We start from the raw sequence: 15,577 nt of genomic DNA, 5'->3' as shown, positions 1-15,577 counted from the left end.
TTTCACTGGGATATTAATTTCTTTATCTGATGTTTTGCCTGTAATCAGTGTAGGGAACAAATTATGGTATTTTAAGGGATTACTTGACATAGATGCAATATCTGTAACCCTGTTTCCCCTGATTCCAACATGGCATAAGATCCAAGAGGCAAAAATCCAGCTGGAACCTCCTTACTTGGTAGAACAAATGTTGGGTTGGATCTGAGAGATTTTTGGTAAATCAAACTTCTCAGTGCTTGTAGGGAGCCTTGAAAATTGGAATAAATAGTGCACTTTTAGCAGTGTTTAATTTTTTTTAATTATATAACTATACTGTAGTTATAATCAGGACTTGACAAATTATTCAAGGCCCTGCCACAAAAACAATGTACTCACTCATGAGCCCCCTCCACCGTAATTTTTAAAAGATATATATGTTCCAATAAGTCAACAATAGTTCCACAAAGTAATTAGTGGAGCTACACCTGTATTTTTTTAAAATTAAAAAGACTTAGTTTAGAAAGTTTTTTTTTTTTTTTTTATTACACATTCTTTTTTGTCCAGTTTGCAGATACATGCCAACTGACAAAACCTATGAACCACAGATGAGTGGGCGAGCATATTTGTCAAGCCCTGGTTATAGAAAACAAGTTCTATGCCATGAGAGCTCAGTATAGTCAATACATTCTAGTGGAATCTGATTAGATATTACGCCTTAGAAAGACAGTTACAGATTCTACTAGAGACTGATTTTGAAACTTCTGTAGAGACAGGTACAAAATCAGAGTATTCTGCTTGGTGTGTGTTGAAAGAGATGCTGGTAGACAGAAGAAAGGTACAAAGTTTGGCTTATTTAGTGGTATCTGAGAAGTATTATCTTTCCTGATGTCAAGAGCTTGTAAATGATGCTTTTACTTGAAAACCAAAAGACAGTCTGGCACATGTTGCACAAATTTTTCCACCATGGACAAAAAATAACTAGTTACTTGGGACTGTCCAGTAGGAATTTTATTTTGGTCACATATAGTAAGGACAAGGAACAGGTCCTGTTAAAAATGCCCCAGAAGCAGTTCTGAATGCCTGGTGGTGGACTGGATCCACCCATCAAAATGTACTGTCCCTAGCAGGAGTATAGCATACCATAAACTTCAGATCCATAAACAAGGTGTGCTGACTTGATAAGTGCTTGATATAAATGGAGCAATGAATATCTGTTACAAAGGATACTGTAAATTCATTTTCACAGAAAATTCTGGTGAATAAATAGAGCAGTTGATCTGTGGTCAATGGTGACATGTTTAACCATCTCATAATGATTTTATCTTGTCCTACAAGCGAACAGTGTTCTGTGGTGGGAATCTAAAGATATCTGGAAGTGTCCCATTGAAAGATGGTTAACGGCTTGCTGAACAATGAACTCTTGTATTGCAAAAATAGCAAAAGAAAAATCAGCTACATAAAAGATGTTACTCACAGCTAGAGTATGCTGTAATCAAGTTAACTTTGACATAAAATAGCATAACACTTAACATAGAAACTTGTAAAACTCCTCCTTCTCATAGAATGGATGGAGAGAACGCTGATCCCATCTGGACTTGGAAAACTCACACACACACACACACACACACACACACAAGGTGTGTGAGGGTGGTCTGAAAAGTTCTCGGCCTCGATCATAGATGGCAACATTATCGGCAAGATTTTTTTTTTTGTTGGTACATCTGTCATAAGCATCCATGCTTATGACAGATGTAATTGTAAGTCATTCTATCAAGTAGTTTGTTTTACACAACTGTCTGAAGCAAAAGTGTTGTCTGTATCCCTTGAAATTGATAAACTTGAGTATCGTGCGGTTATAAAATTCTTTGTAAAAGAAGGTTAACACCAAAAGAAATTCATTCAAAGTTCATAAAAGTTTATGGGCATATATAAGAGTTTTCCATTTCTGAATTGTTGAAAACAATTCAGAAATGGACTGCCAAGTTTAAACGTAGCCGTACGAGCCTTGAAGATGATCCATGCGAAGGACGTCCAAAAAGTGTAACACCAGAAATCATTGATCAAGTGCACAATATGGTATTGGATGACCGGCGAGTCAAAGTGTATTAAATTGCTGAGACTAATATGAAATACTAAAATGAAAAAGCTTTGCGCAAAATGGGTGCCATGCAGATCAAAAACACACGCGCATGAAAATCTCTGAACAGTGCTTGGAGTGTTTTAACAAGAATAAAACTGATTTTGCACAACAATTTATTACTATGGATGAGACTTGGATTCACCAGTACACACCAGAATCCAAACGGCAGTCAAAAACAGTGGACAGAAGCTGGTTGTTCAGCGCCAAAGAAGACAAGGTCATGGCATTGGTGTTTTGGGATGCTAAAGGCATTTTGTTTATTAATTATCTTGAAAAGGGTAAAACAAAAACCGAGGAATATTATTCCGATCTTTTAACAAGACCAGACGAAAAAATTCGTGAGAAAAGAGACCCGGTTTGCAGAAGAAAAAAATCATCTTTCATCAGGACATTGCATCTCCCACAAAGGTGTTTTGGCAATGGGAAAATTAAGGGATCTGCACCATGAATTGTTGGAAGATCCACCCTATTCCCCAGATTTGGCACCCTCTGACTTCTATCTCTTCCCAAAACTAAAACTCTTCTTCGCTTGCTAGTGTTTTTCTTCGAATTAAGGGGCGATTGCAGCTGTAGAGGGGTATTTTGCAGATCTCACTGAGAACCACTACAGGAACAGGATAATGGAGCTGGAGTACCGCTGGAATAAATGTATTGGTCTTAAGGAGATTATGTTGAAAAATAAAAATAATTTTGGAATTATAAATTCTTTTTTTCATTGTTAGGCCAAGAACTTTTCAGACCAGCCTCTGTCTCTCTCTCTCTCTCTCTCTGTGTGTGTGTGTGTGTGTGTGTTTTTAATAAAGAAAGATAAGACTCTCATAGACCAAAGTTGTGTAGGTCCTTCAATTCTTCCTCCAAGCTGTATCATAACTTTTTCCATTTCAAAGAAAACCAATACTAATTGCTAGTGTTTTAAAAAAGCATCTCTAATGGACGTCCAGATAGAATGGATGGAGATTTTTTTTGATCATTTAGATTAAATGATCTACTGTAGAATGCTTTCATAAGCCTGATTGGGTCTTGGAAAAAGAAGGATGCTGTTGTTTTGTTATCCAGAAACCATAAAAGGTGAGCCCCACCCCCAAGTTTTTGCATAAGCAACTGGTCAGGGCAAACTGATGGTAGTTTTTGTTATTATTTGGGATCCTTACCTGACTTTGGAATGGAACGAGAAAACTACTTTTTGCCAGGATTGTGTCAATTCATTTTCACAGAAAATTCTGGTGAATAAGTAGGGCAGTCGATCTGTGGACAATGGTGACATGTTTAACCACCTCAATGATTTCATTGATCCTACGGTAGCTGGTTGATGTTGAAGCAAAGCAACTTTCAATTCTTCTTTCTAGAACAGCCCATTCAGTCTTCTAGACCAGCGCTTCCCAAACTGTGGGCTGTTTGGGAAGCGCTGTGCATAAGTGGATCTACACTGTTCAAACTTGCGTTCTTCAAGGGTCAACTGTGCATAGTTTTTATATATAAAAATCAAAATAACAATAATCATAAATGAAACATTTCTTAAAATTATACCAGGTAATCAATGAGTGAAATGGCATAAAAAAACATGTAAAAGACAGGTGTAAACTAATAATGTCTGCCTGAGTATATAGGGCTCAGATATACAATAAAAGCAGATAAAATAATGACTACACTCCTTGGCAAAATGAAGCAGTTGATTAAAATATGAGTGATGGACAGTCTGACATCACAAAACTCATATATAGGCATGTCATCACCCCTCAACAAGAATGAGCATGTAATATGACCATGAACTATTATTATTACCCCAAGACCTCATGGAGTCAAAGACTCATCTGGGAGGTCCTTTATCACACACGCATCTCATCATACCGTGTCTTAAACACACTCAAACTCCTTGCAGACACCACACTCTCAGGCAAGGCATTCAATCATTCACAACTCTGCACGAAAAAAAACCTGCCTCTCACTCCCCTACTCACACCCTCTTGATACAGTTTCCAGGGATGACCTCTGGTTCTCCCACTATTCTCTGTAGAACTTCTCCACCATTGATCTTATAACAACCCCTTACCAACTTGTAGGTCTCTATCATATCTCCCCACTTCCTCCTCACTAGACTCTGCAATTTACATCTTCTCAATCTTTCCTCATACTCAACATTCCAGAGGTCAGAAACTACCTTAGTCAGTCACCTTTGGACCCTTTCCAACATCTCTTCATCCTTCTGAAATCCCAGTGACCAAATCTGGGCACAATAGTCCATGTGTGGCCTAATCAAAGCCTTACACAACGGAACAGGAATCTTCCTACTTCTACGCGTCAGTGTCCTCCGTATCATTCCCAGAAGCCTTTGTGTTGTCTCCACAATTTTGGTGATGTGTCCCCTAAAATTTAGATCCTTATCCACTATCACCCCCAGATCTCTTATTTCCTCTACCTCCAAAAATATATTTTCACCAAGCATAAATTCTGCATCCCATCTTTGTTTTCTAAATTTTAAAACCTTACATTTTGCAACACTGAACTCACATCCCCATTTCCGTGCCCAATCACTCAATTTATTCAAGTCTTCTTGCAAGGCCACAACATCTTCACTATTCTTTATGGTTCGTCCCAACTTTGCATCATCTGCAAACAACTGAATATCTCCATTCAAATCTTCGCCAATATCATTAATATACAAGTTAAATAGTAATGGCCCTAAAACAGACCCCTGAGACACTCCACTAGTGACTTTCCTTTTCCTGGATATCGCACCCCCCCATACACAACTTGTTGATACCTATCAGATAGCCAGTCTCCAATCCAATGCACTAATCTAATATCCAACCCCATCTGCTCTAGTTTGACTGTCAACTTATCATGAGGTACTCTATCAAAAGCTTTTGCGAAATCCAAGTATATTACTGTGTATCCTTCTCCTCTGTCCAAGGAAGCAGTCACTTTATTGTAATAAGTAAGTAGATTACTAAAACACGAACTCCCTTTAGCAAATCCATGTTGTCCATCAAAGATTATACCATTGTTGTCAACCCAACTCTGGATCCTAGTTCTCACAAGCTTCTCCAACAACTTAACCACAACACCTGACACACAGATAGGCCTATAGCTTGATGCTTGAGTTCGATCACCTCCTTTATGAAGTGGCACAAGCTTGCCCTCCTTCCACTCTTTATGAACTTGACCAAATGCAAGACTCTTATTAAAAAAATATGTCAAGGCAGGTGTCAACTCTCTGGCACATTCCTTCAGAATATGCGGTGATATATTATCAAGTCCCACAGCCTTATTTACATCTAGTTTACTCAACTCCCCAAACACCTCTTGCTCACTTACAGTCAGTCTCTCCTCCCCATCATCAACTGCTCTCAATCTCTCCATGAAGTCACATTTACAAGATTGAAAGATTTTTATGAACTGCTCATTAAGTATCTCCACCACACATTCTGAAACAGCTGTCTTTATACCATTTTCTCCAATCAATGTCCTTCCATAATCATTCTTTCTTTTGCTGGCTACATATTGAAAGAACTCCCTAGGATTTTTTTTGGCTTCATTAGCTAACTGCTGTTCATACCTCTCTTTAGCTACTCTCACCAATCAAGTCACCCTCCTTGCCTGGTCTTTGTAGACCTCATGAAATTGGTTATTTCCACTTCTCTTATGCTGCCTCCACAATGCCCTTTTTCTCTGTATCACATGCTTAATCTCTTTATGCATCCATCTCACACCTACCTTATTTAACCTTCTCACCCTTGGAATACATTTAGACATTGCATCTACTAGATAGTTTTTTTAACAGTGACCCCACTTAAGTGGGAGAAGCTGCAGAAGAAGATCTACTAGATAGTTTTTGAAAATTCCCCAAGCTGCACTGATCTCTTTTCCAGCTAACTCTTCATTCCATGCTACACCCGCAAGCTGTCTCCTGAGCTCTTCACCCCCCCCCCCACTTGTAGTTCCACACATACCCCTTTCTCACAGGGGTCCTCGCACTGCTGGAAACCACCCAGGTAATCACCTCATGGTCAGTCTCACCAATTGGTGGATGATTTGACATCTCATTTATAATTACATCCTCTGATGAGATGACCAAATCCAAGACCCTTAATCCTCGTATGCCCTCTGTTACATACTGTCTGAGGTAGTTATCCCTCAAAAACTCAGGAAACTCATTTTCTTTACTTCCAGTTGCTATCTCATCATTCCAGTCTATATTGCCATAATTAAAATCACCCATAATGATCACCCTTTTCTAATTTGCTTGGCTAATTTGACTATACATTTCACTATCACCACCACCATCCACATTACCAGGTCTATAACAACATCCATCCCACCAAGTATTTGATTCTATTCACCTCTATCTCACACCATACTGCCTCAAAACCAAAAGAGAAGGATGGTGAGAAAGAGAGGTGAAAAAATGTTAAAAAATCAATAAAAAAGAAAAAGAGCGATTTGACCGTAACGGATGTTAAAAGGGAGGCGAGAGTGGCGGAAGGAAATGAAATTCAGAGAACGAATGAAACTAGAAATGGTATGACACAGAAATCGAAAGTGAAAAAAATCGAAAGAATGAATGATGGCGAAAGTTGGACGTGTTGGACTGAAAGAACTGAAACAAAGAAAGATGAATGATAGTGAAAGCGAGAAGAATGATAGCGAAAGTTGGACGTATGTATACTGAACAGTACAGACAGGAACATTCGGTTGTATAAGCTTTGAAGAGCTGAAGGTAGATGACAAGAGGCGTGGAAATTTTCCGTAGCCTGCTGAAAGAAAAGTTAAATGCTGGCATATATGATTGCTATAGTAGAAATGTGTTTGGTGGCATGTGACCTATATTATATGTTGCTATCTCTATGAGGAGCCAAGCAAGAATAACTTCCATTGTTGGAACCCTGTGCATATTAGACTGCCATAATTTAATTTCAGACTTAATTTGGTAAAGTTTATTATCAGTCTCTCTCTCTCTCTCTCTCTGTTCTGGGATAGCTGCCACTAAGAGAGAAATTTTTGTTTGACAATCTGTGTATGGTGCAGGTTTGAGAAATGAGCTGACCCAGCTCAGTATCTGCAGCTTGGCTCCTTGAATATATCAATGCACCTCTGGTAGCTATACAATCTGATGTATTTCATTGCAAGCTCTTATACATACAGCTCAGCTGTAAAGTTGTTACACTCTAGTGGGATCTGTGCAGATATAATGCTATTTGGAAAGATGGCAGAAGATCCAACTAAGTCCTCCAATTTTGTTCCTGTCTGTACTGTTCAGTACAGACAGGAACATTCGGTTCTATAAGCTTTGAAGAGCTGATGGTCGATGACAAGAGGCATGGAAATTTTCCATAGCCTGCTGAAAGAAAAGTTAAATGCTGGCATGTATGATTGCTATGGTAGAAGTGTGTTTGGTGGCATGTGACCTATGTTATATGTTGCTATCTCTAGAGCTTGAAGGAGAGTTTTTATCTGCAAACCAAAGGGTTTTATGGCAGCCTCAAGTGTTATACAGATTCTCCATTGCGGACGAAAAATAGTTGGCCAAGTGGGATGGATCTGGCAGTGATTTTATTTTTGTTGCTTATAACAGAGATAGCTGTTGGCAATAAAGTGACAAAGGTGGTTCTTTTGCCTCAACATACAAACTAGGGGTAGGGACATGAAGAATGCTCCAGTTGTAAATCTGACGGTCAGCAAAGTCCAGACCATCACATTGTACTTTCCCTGGCAGAGGAAAAATTTGGAACCCATAGTCAAGTTTTGATCTTATCAATGCTCTCTACAAATGAAGCAAAGAACATCTCTTAGCAGTCCAACAGATGTAAGAACAGGTGCATAGAATATTCACTGCTTTATAGCACTTCTCATAACTGACATATGTGAGGAAGGAAACCGAGTTTGCTGTCAAATATCAATAACAAGAACTTGACTTCTCAAGTAACTGGGTGATTGTCATAGTCGGAGATTAGGACAATTACATAAGCTGTCTTCTGCTGTGTGTAAACCCATTTGCAAACACCCATTTGAGAGATGATCAATGACCCTTATGTTACATGAATGACAAAAGATAAAGTCATTCACATATAAAGTGCTACTTACTGTTGGAGGAAGTTGTTCTGTTACTGAGTTGACCTTGATTGCAAAAAGCATTACACTCAAATCTGAGTCTTGTGGGACTCCCTCCTGTTGGTTATATGGTTGAGAGAGAGCAATTCCTACTCAGACTTGGAAGATTCAATTAGATAAGAAGTTCTTGATAAAAAGAGGGATATGCTCTCAAAGACCAAATTTATGTAGGTCTTTCAGTACTCCATATTCCCCAAGCAGTGTCACACTTTTTCCATATCAAAGAATACCAATACTAGATGATTGTGTTTTAGGAAGGCACCTCTAATAGATGCCTCCAGCTGAACTATAAGATCAGTAGTAGAATGCAAAAAAAAATTGCTTCTCTCCAGAAACCATAAAAGACAAGAGTTAACTATTTTTTTTTTCCAGAATTTTGCACCAGCTGGTCAGAACAATTTGGCATTAGTTATTTGGGGATTCTGGAGCCTTAACGGGCTTAGGAAATGCAATAATAATTGCCTTCTGCCCTGTATCTGGAAATATACTCTCACAGAAAATTCTCTTATAAAGGTGCAACAGTTGATCCATGGACGATGTTGGCAGATGTTTTACCATCTTGTAATGGACATTATCTGGTCCAACAGTAGTTAGACAACATTTAAGTAAAGCAGCTTTAATTTCTTCTTTGGTAAACAGCCTGTTGTATTCTTCTGTGCCATTCGAAGAAAACTGAATTTGTTTTTCACACTTTGCTTTTTTGTGCAAAGAACATGGGGGGGGGGGGGATAAGGAATGTTGGCAATCACTGCTGGATCAGCAGCCATTGTGCTCAAGGATAGAGAGTCCATGAGTGGTATATCTTATCTGGCATTTATTTTCCAGATTTTTTTCCCATACTTCTTTGCTGTTGGTGATCTTGATGTAGAAGATTTATATTGGATGCAACATTCCTTTTGGCTGTAACCTGATGCGTCTTGCTTGGTTTTTCAAAGCACTGACATGTTGGTGTAAACTCTAACATTATTTGAAGGGTTTATTAATTAATTATAAATTCGATTTGTTTAAAATAGGTCATGAGATTCTCAAGCAAAAATACAGTTTCATGGAAACATTGAAACCAGGATTCCCTTTCCTAACTGAAAGTCATAATGTTAAAAGGTAAAATTTTATGCACTGTTTATAAAACTGAATTTTCTACTGTATATGTGGTGGTAATTGAGAAGAAGCACAAAGAAGCAGATGCAGCAAAAAGTGCAAGCTGTAAACCAACCCTTTTCATGACAAAACAAGATGTAAATAGTAAACAGAAATGCCTCACTAACCACTCAGCCAGCCTGCTGGCCGAGTGGGTAGCCAAAAGGCTCCGGGTTCGAATTTTGCCTTGGGCATGGATGTTTGTCTTTGGAAATACTAGTGGTGGTCGGCAATAGATGCCGTTGGTGTAGTTGCGGTCAGTTAGTAGAGGAGGCAGAGTTGTGGAGTAGGTGCCCTCCCTCAATGAGTCTTTGGACTCCCTGGAGGTGTCTAATAATAATATTTATTATACAATTGTAAATGCAGCATCTTGCATTCATCTTACATAATGACTTACCTGGTTTTCTACACCTCCAGCAGCAGCATCATCCATAACCATAAGGCTAAATCTAACAGCATCACTGATTGATGATAAAGACCTTGTAGGAAGTTCCATATTCTGTCCTGGACTTTCTGTACTATTAACAGGAAGTGTATTTACTGCTGCTGTTATTGTTCCTGATGTCACTTGTGTACCATTATTATAGTTTTCTAACCTGTTGCCTACAATTAATTGTGGAGTTTGTCCAGTGCGTGCACAAGAAACAGCTGGGTTGGGTAACCTTGATACTGGAAGAGTTGAATTTCTTGATTTAGTTGCACTATTTACAGTTGCTACTAAATTATTTGGATGTAGTTGCGATGAAACACTTGGTGCCACTGTATATGATGTCCTGATAGTTGCTGCAGTAGATGGAACTGCAGAAGTATTCAAAGTTGATGCAGATGGAAGTGCTACAGATGGTTTGCAAATCACCATTTTTTCTGAATCTGTTGCAACTCCTGTGCTATTGTTGTTTGACATATTAATAACAGGCAGTCCTGGTGTAGAATTCTGTTTAGCATGCAGCACTTGAAGGTTTGAAAGCTGGACATCAACACCCGCAATGTTTTGGATGACAGAATATTTTATTTGATCTCTAGGAAGTGCAGATGCACAGGAAACAAGATAATTATTAGTGCTTAAATTTCCTTGATTCTGCAAAATTTCAGTATTAGTTGCAGATACAGTATTATCATTCACTACAATGTTTTTATTTAAAGCTGCAGAAGCCTGACCTGAATATCCAGAAGGAACAACTGAAGCTACAGCAGAAGAAGGCAAATTTCCTGATAGAGCAGAATTAACAGCAAGTGATGAAGCTATATTAGAAGCTCTGACAGGACCTGTTACTCTACAATCAGCAGTTCCTTTGTTACAGCTAACTGTAGATACAGGAGTGATGTGTGAATATGAAGGCATAGAATGTGGTATTGGTACAGATGTGCTAGATGGCAAATGCATCTGCCTATCAAAATTTGCCAATGTAATTTTGCTTGTATGAGGCTGTCGACAAGATGGCAAAATTCTACCAACCTTTTGTTTATCCTTTGGTGGGAGTGTTTTTTGAGTAGTAGTACGAGGTTTAGTTGTACCTTTTGAAGTAGTTTTCGGAAGTTCAACAGTGTGATTTCTAACAGATGTTACACTTTTCTGATTTCGAGAAGGTATAGACATCCTAGGCACAGATTCTTTCTGCAACTGATTTGTTGTCATTTGTTTATTCTGAGTTCCTCCCTTAACTATTATAAGTCCAGGTATGGTGATAGCTTGGCTTCCTTGGCCAGGTTCACCAGTGCTGACTTGTGGTTGACCATAAGTGTTTGCACTAACTGTTTTAACATTAGAACAGTTTAAATTTCCAATGGGTATGACTAATTTTCCTGTAAAAACTTTTTTGCCCCCTCCATTTTGAAGAGTCTGAGGAAATGGGATTGTAAGTGCAGTCATAGTGTGCTGGGCTGGTGGTGGTTGCGACTGATGTTGCAACACATCTGTTTTTTCACATGTGGAAACTGAAACTGGCACCATTACACTACTAGAAGTTGGAATCAATCCAACAGGTGAAGTATTTGCAGAAGCAGGAGGTATATTCATTACTGTTTGGTTTGTGGAAAGGTCATTATTTGTTTTATTCAGAACCGGGATCATCCTTCCAACTAGCATACCTGATGAAGAAGTCGTTCTAGAGTGGACTTGCTTCATAGTAGATTTAGTTTGAGAAACTGAATTCTCAAAAGCTGCTGAAGTTTTCTCCCTATTTCCTCCTTTATTTTTAATGCTAGAAGGAGTAGATAAAGCAGCATTAGGCATCACAACACAAGCAGTAGACTGATTTACTGATAAAACTTTACATTCTTGGGAGGCCATTTTGGCACACATATATTTTAATAATGCATGACTAGCCGAGGATGATGATGGTGCTGAAACTCCTGAAACTTCTTTCTGGATAAACTTTTCTTTAGAAACAGGAGTGGCAACAGCAATAACAGTATCGTTTGGCTGCTGGCCAGGAAGTACAAGCTGCATTTGCACCACATCTGGTGCAGTACTCACCGGTGATGATAATTTGACCTGTGTTGGATTAGATGACTCAAGAGTTCTATTAGCAGCTGCTTCAAGACTCTGAAGAGCAGTAACACTCGTACGTACATCAACAGTTAAGGAACTCTGAATCTGAAGAGATTGCACTTGTCTCATACTAGAAAATTGAACAGGATGAGGATAACCAAGCAATACTGCTGGATCTTCATTATGTTCGACAGAATGTTCATCTGCAAGCTGAAGTAAAGATCCAGTAATTGAATCAATTGGACTGTTCAAAACTTCTACAGTTTTCTTTTTAGTTTTCTTAGATTCTGATTTTAATTCTTTCTTTTTTGATCTCTTGTGGATCTCTAGTTTGGATTGTTTCAAATGTCTACGATTGACAAATTTATGTTTTCTATCTTTATTTAAAGAAGATATGTTCTTTTTCATTTTTATTTTTTTCAAACTTTCTGAATGCCTATCAGTTACTATGTTTGCAAGAGCAACAGCAGCATTGCTGGAAGATACACAAGTTGACATATATGGCTGACTATTTCCTGATGGGTTATTTGGTTCCATATTTGATTGAAATTTTGATAATAATAATTTTGCATGCTGACTGACCATATCAGCAAATTCTTTTGAACTAAAACTTCCATCTATCAGTGAATCATCATGGTGACATTTATTTTCTTTTACCTTTTTCTTAAGTCGCTTCTTTTTTCTCTTATTTTTTGATAATAGCTGTCCATTTTTTCCCTTATTAGAATGATGTTTTTTGGGATTTGTATCATGATCTTTCTCTCTTCTTGTCTTCCGCTTCTTTTTCTTCTTTCTTTTTTGTAGTTCCTTTTCATTTATGAGTTCAAGATCAGTAGTTCTTTCAAATTTTGTCTTTTTCTTTGCTCCATTTTTAGTAGTATCTTTTTCTTTATGATTCTTATGTTTTTTCCTATACTTTAACTTTTCAAGTTGGGAAGAGAGTAGTCCATCTTGATTAGGAAAGCCACAATATTGCAAATTTGAAAAATACATATCAGATATATTTACAAATCTTCTAAAATTAGCACCTGCTCCTAAAGCTATGTATCTTCCCAAAAGTGGCAGTTTGTTAGCTAAGTAATCTTTATATACACTATAGTCTTCTTCATGGTTTTCACCACTAATTTCCGAAGCCTCATCTGATATAGAATCTGTTTCACTGTCTGCACTACCATACAAATTTGAATGTAGGAACATAATTCTCAAAGCTGACATAGTTTCTAAATAGTCTTCACAAATCTTTTCCATCTCTTCCCAATTTCGAGAACACCTTAAAAGCCTACTTCTAATGCATTCTAAAACAATTACAAAATCCTTAGAAATATCAGGTGACATTGATTCCAACTTGTTGTCTAACACAGGATGAACATATGGATAATGATATGTTGGCCAGGATGACTTTGAATCAGTTGTATCATTCTTTTCTAGAACAGATGATTGCTCATTACATTCATTCTGTGATGGTGAAGAATGGCAGCCTGCTTGCCTCTGTGATGATTCAGATTTTTCTGGATATGGATGTTGTTTGTTATCAGTGGCAGTCAGAGACGTCTCCTCAATTTTCCCAGTGTTCTCAACATGGGTCTTTCCTTCATTCAGTTGTGATTTCTCACTAACAATTTCACCTTGTTTAGAATCATTTTCATGACAGTGTTCATTCTCTCCAACATAATTTTTTTCATTTTGTCCATTTTCTCCAAGAGAACTATTTTCATTTTGTTTGTTGATTTCTCTGACAAGTTCTTCATTTTGACTGAGGCTCTTTGCAAGATATTGCTCTTCATCTATTTGGGACCTCTCTTCAGAAGATTCTTTATCTTGTTTTGGGTTTTCTCCAAGACATGGACTATTAATTTTGTTATCGATTACTTTTTCAGATGACATATCTAAAGAATTCTGCATACCTGAAGGATTAAGTGACACTGAGTCTGCAATGTTAATATTATTCAATGATATCTGAGGTGCAATTAATGTTTTTTCAGTAACAGTTACAGGTTCAGAAAACAATTTCAATGACTCAGCAAAAGAATCTGGTATATGATTTAATTTCTGTTCCATACCGTTATCTTTCTCTTCAGAACTAGATGACAACTGTTGAGATATCTGGCTTAATAATTCTAATCTTTCTCGTGTTGGTTCAAGTGAAAAAGCACTCAACATACATTCACGTGCAATATCACTATCGACACTGATAAAAAGAGTTGCAAGTTTTGTATATACTGCTGCCATATGGACCTCCAATTCCAGAGCTGCAGTATGTGCTTCTACTTGACGAGCAGCTTCAAGGTTACTCAGATCAGTTGTTAAACCTCTGATATACAATTCCAGGTACAAAGGCAAGAGAGCAAGATGGTACTAAAAGATAAATTAACACTACATTACAAATTGCAAATGACAAATATTTTTGTATTGAAAAGTGATAAAAATTTGTGATAAAAATATTTTTATCACAAATTTCTATTGATCTTAGATATTTTTAATGATTTGGCAGCAAAGTCAAACCAATTAAATCAGTATAAATTTTACTAATGCCAACAAACTAAACACCACTTATGAACAATCAGGTAATCGTGCATATGAATTCTAACTTTCAATGAAAATTGGAGTTTATACACATTGAACCAATTAAATTTAAACAGTATCCAAAAGAGTATCACAATTATTAAAGACATATTTTGATACTGTTGCTTTCGTTGTTGTTAACATTCTATAAATACAAGTTTCAGGAATGAATGGTTGAGATGCTTGCTTCCTCCCCCAAAAAAGAAAACTTCCTACCCTCTGGCATCTCTCACCACAAAAATGTTTCAATACTGGTTATTGTTGTTGCTTGTTCATTAAGTAATAAATAGTGAATCTTCTATTTCTGAAATCAGTTTTCATATTTTGAATACCTTTGTTTTCCACATTCAATGAATAAAAATAGAAAGCCATAGTAAACTTTGGATTCAACATTTTATCTAAATAATTGATTAGACATTTCATGTCTAATTAATATCATTAAGCTAGATTTAAAATTCTGAAGGAAAGCTTTGGGGAAAACTTATAATCATTTATTTGTCTCAGCATTTCTCATCTAACCATCTCTCAGAAGAAAACATTAATATAAAATTTACATTATAAAAATGTCATTTTTTAATATTTCTGTCAAGATAAAGTGACAAAAATATTATCGTTATTTTAATTTATGGAGACTAACAGCATCTGTTAGAGAAAATGGTAACATTTTAGTGATTGTAAATCATACACGGAAAATTTCAATGAACTTTCTACAAATTATGATCTTAGCTGTGTCTTCCACTACACAGTCTTTTCAAGCATAGTAAGATTATTTGCTAGGTTATCTGGGTTGGATCATTTGGAAATGCAGCCAAAGCAACTAAGGCTATGAGGCCAGTGTATTATATCTGTTAACCATGTGTGTTTCTTCAGGACAGTTTGTCTATTTTGAAGAATGAAAAACCCAAATTTTTCAGTGAAGAAACTCTTACCTCTAGATGAGAATGGCTAACTCACCTTCAGTTGAAAAGTCCTTATAAAGATTATTCACATCAGACAGAATTCAAACCAGGTCTTTCTAATTAGTTGATCAGGAAGTCTCCTGGCTATTTCCATTATTGTTTGGTCTAGTATACACGTTGCCAGTATAAATGTTTTAAAAATGTATCCTAGAAGACTGAAAAATCTGGGTTATCTGTGAAGCTAAAAAAATTTCATTCATT

At 37.1% G+C, this 15,577-nt stretch overlaps 1 protein-coding gene across 1 annotated transcript in view; it reads right to left on the bottom strand.

Annotated features, from left to right (window-relative positions):
• LOC150109271 (uncharacterized) overlaps positions 1–15,577 on the bottom strand; it is a 226,877-nt gene that overhangs the window by 4,637 nt on the left and 206,663 nt on the right. The window contains exon 7 of the mRNA XM_090402004.1: positions 9,762–14,210. Within this exon, the coding sequence (XP_090258130.1) occupies positions 9,762–14,210 (4,449 nt within the window). The remainder of the gene's footprint in view (positions 1–9,761; positions 14,211–15,577) is intronic.

This window comes from Typopeltis vanoorti, chromosome 2, assembly GCF_054136105.1.
Source record: "Typopeltis vanoorti isolate ZY-2024b chromosome 2, IOZ_Tvanoo_1.0, whole genome shotgun sequence".
Classification (NCBI taxonomy): domain Eukaryota; kingdom Metazoa; phylum Arthropoda; class Arachnida; order Uropygi; family Thelyphonidae; genus Typopeltis; species Typopeltis vanoorti.
Note: the sequence above shows the minus strand (reverse complement) of the source record. Positions and strands in the feature narration are given on the sequence as shown.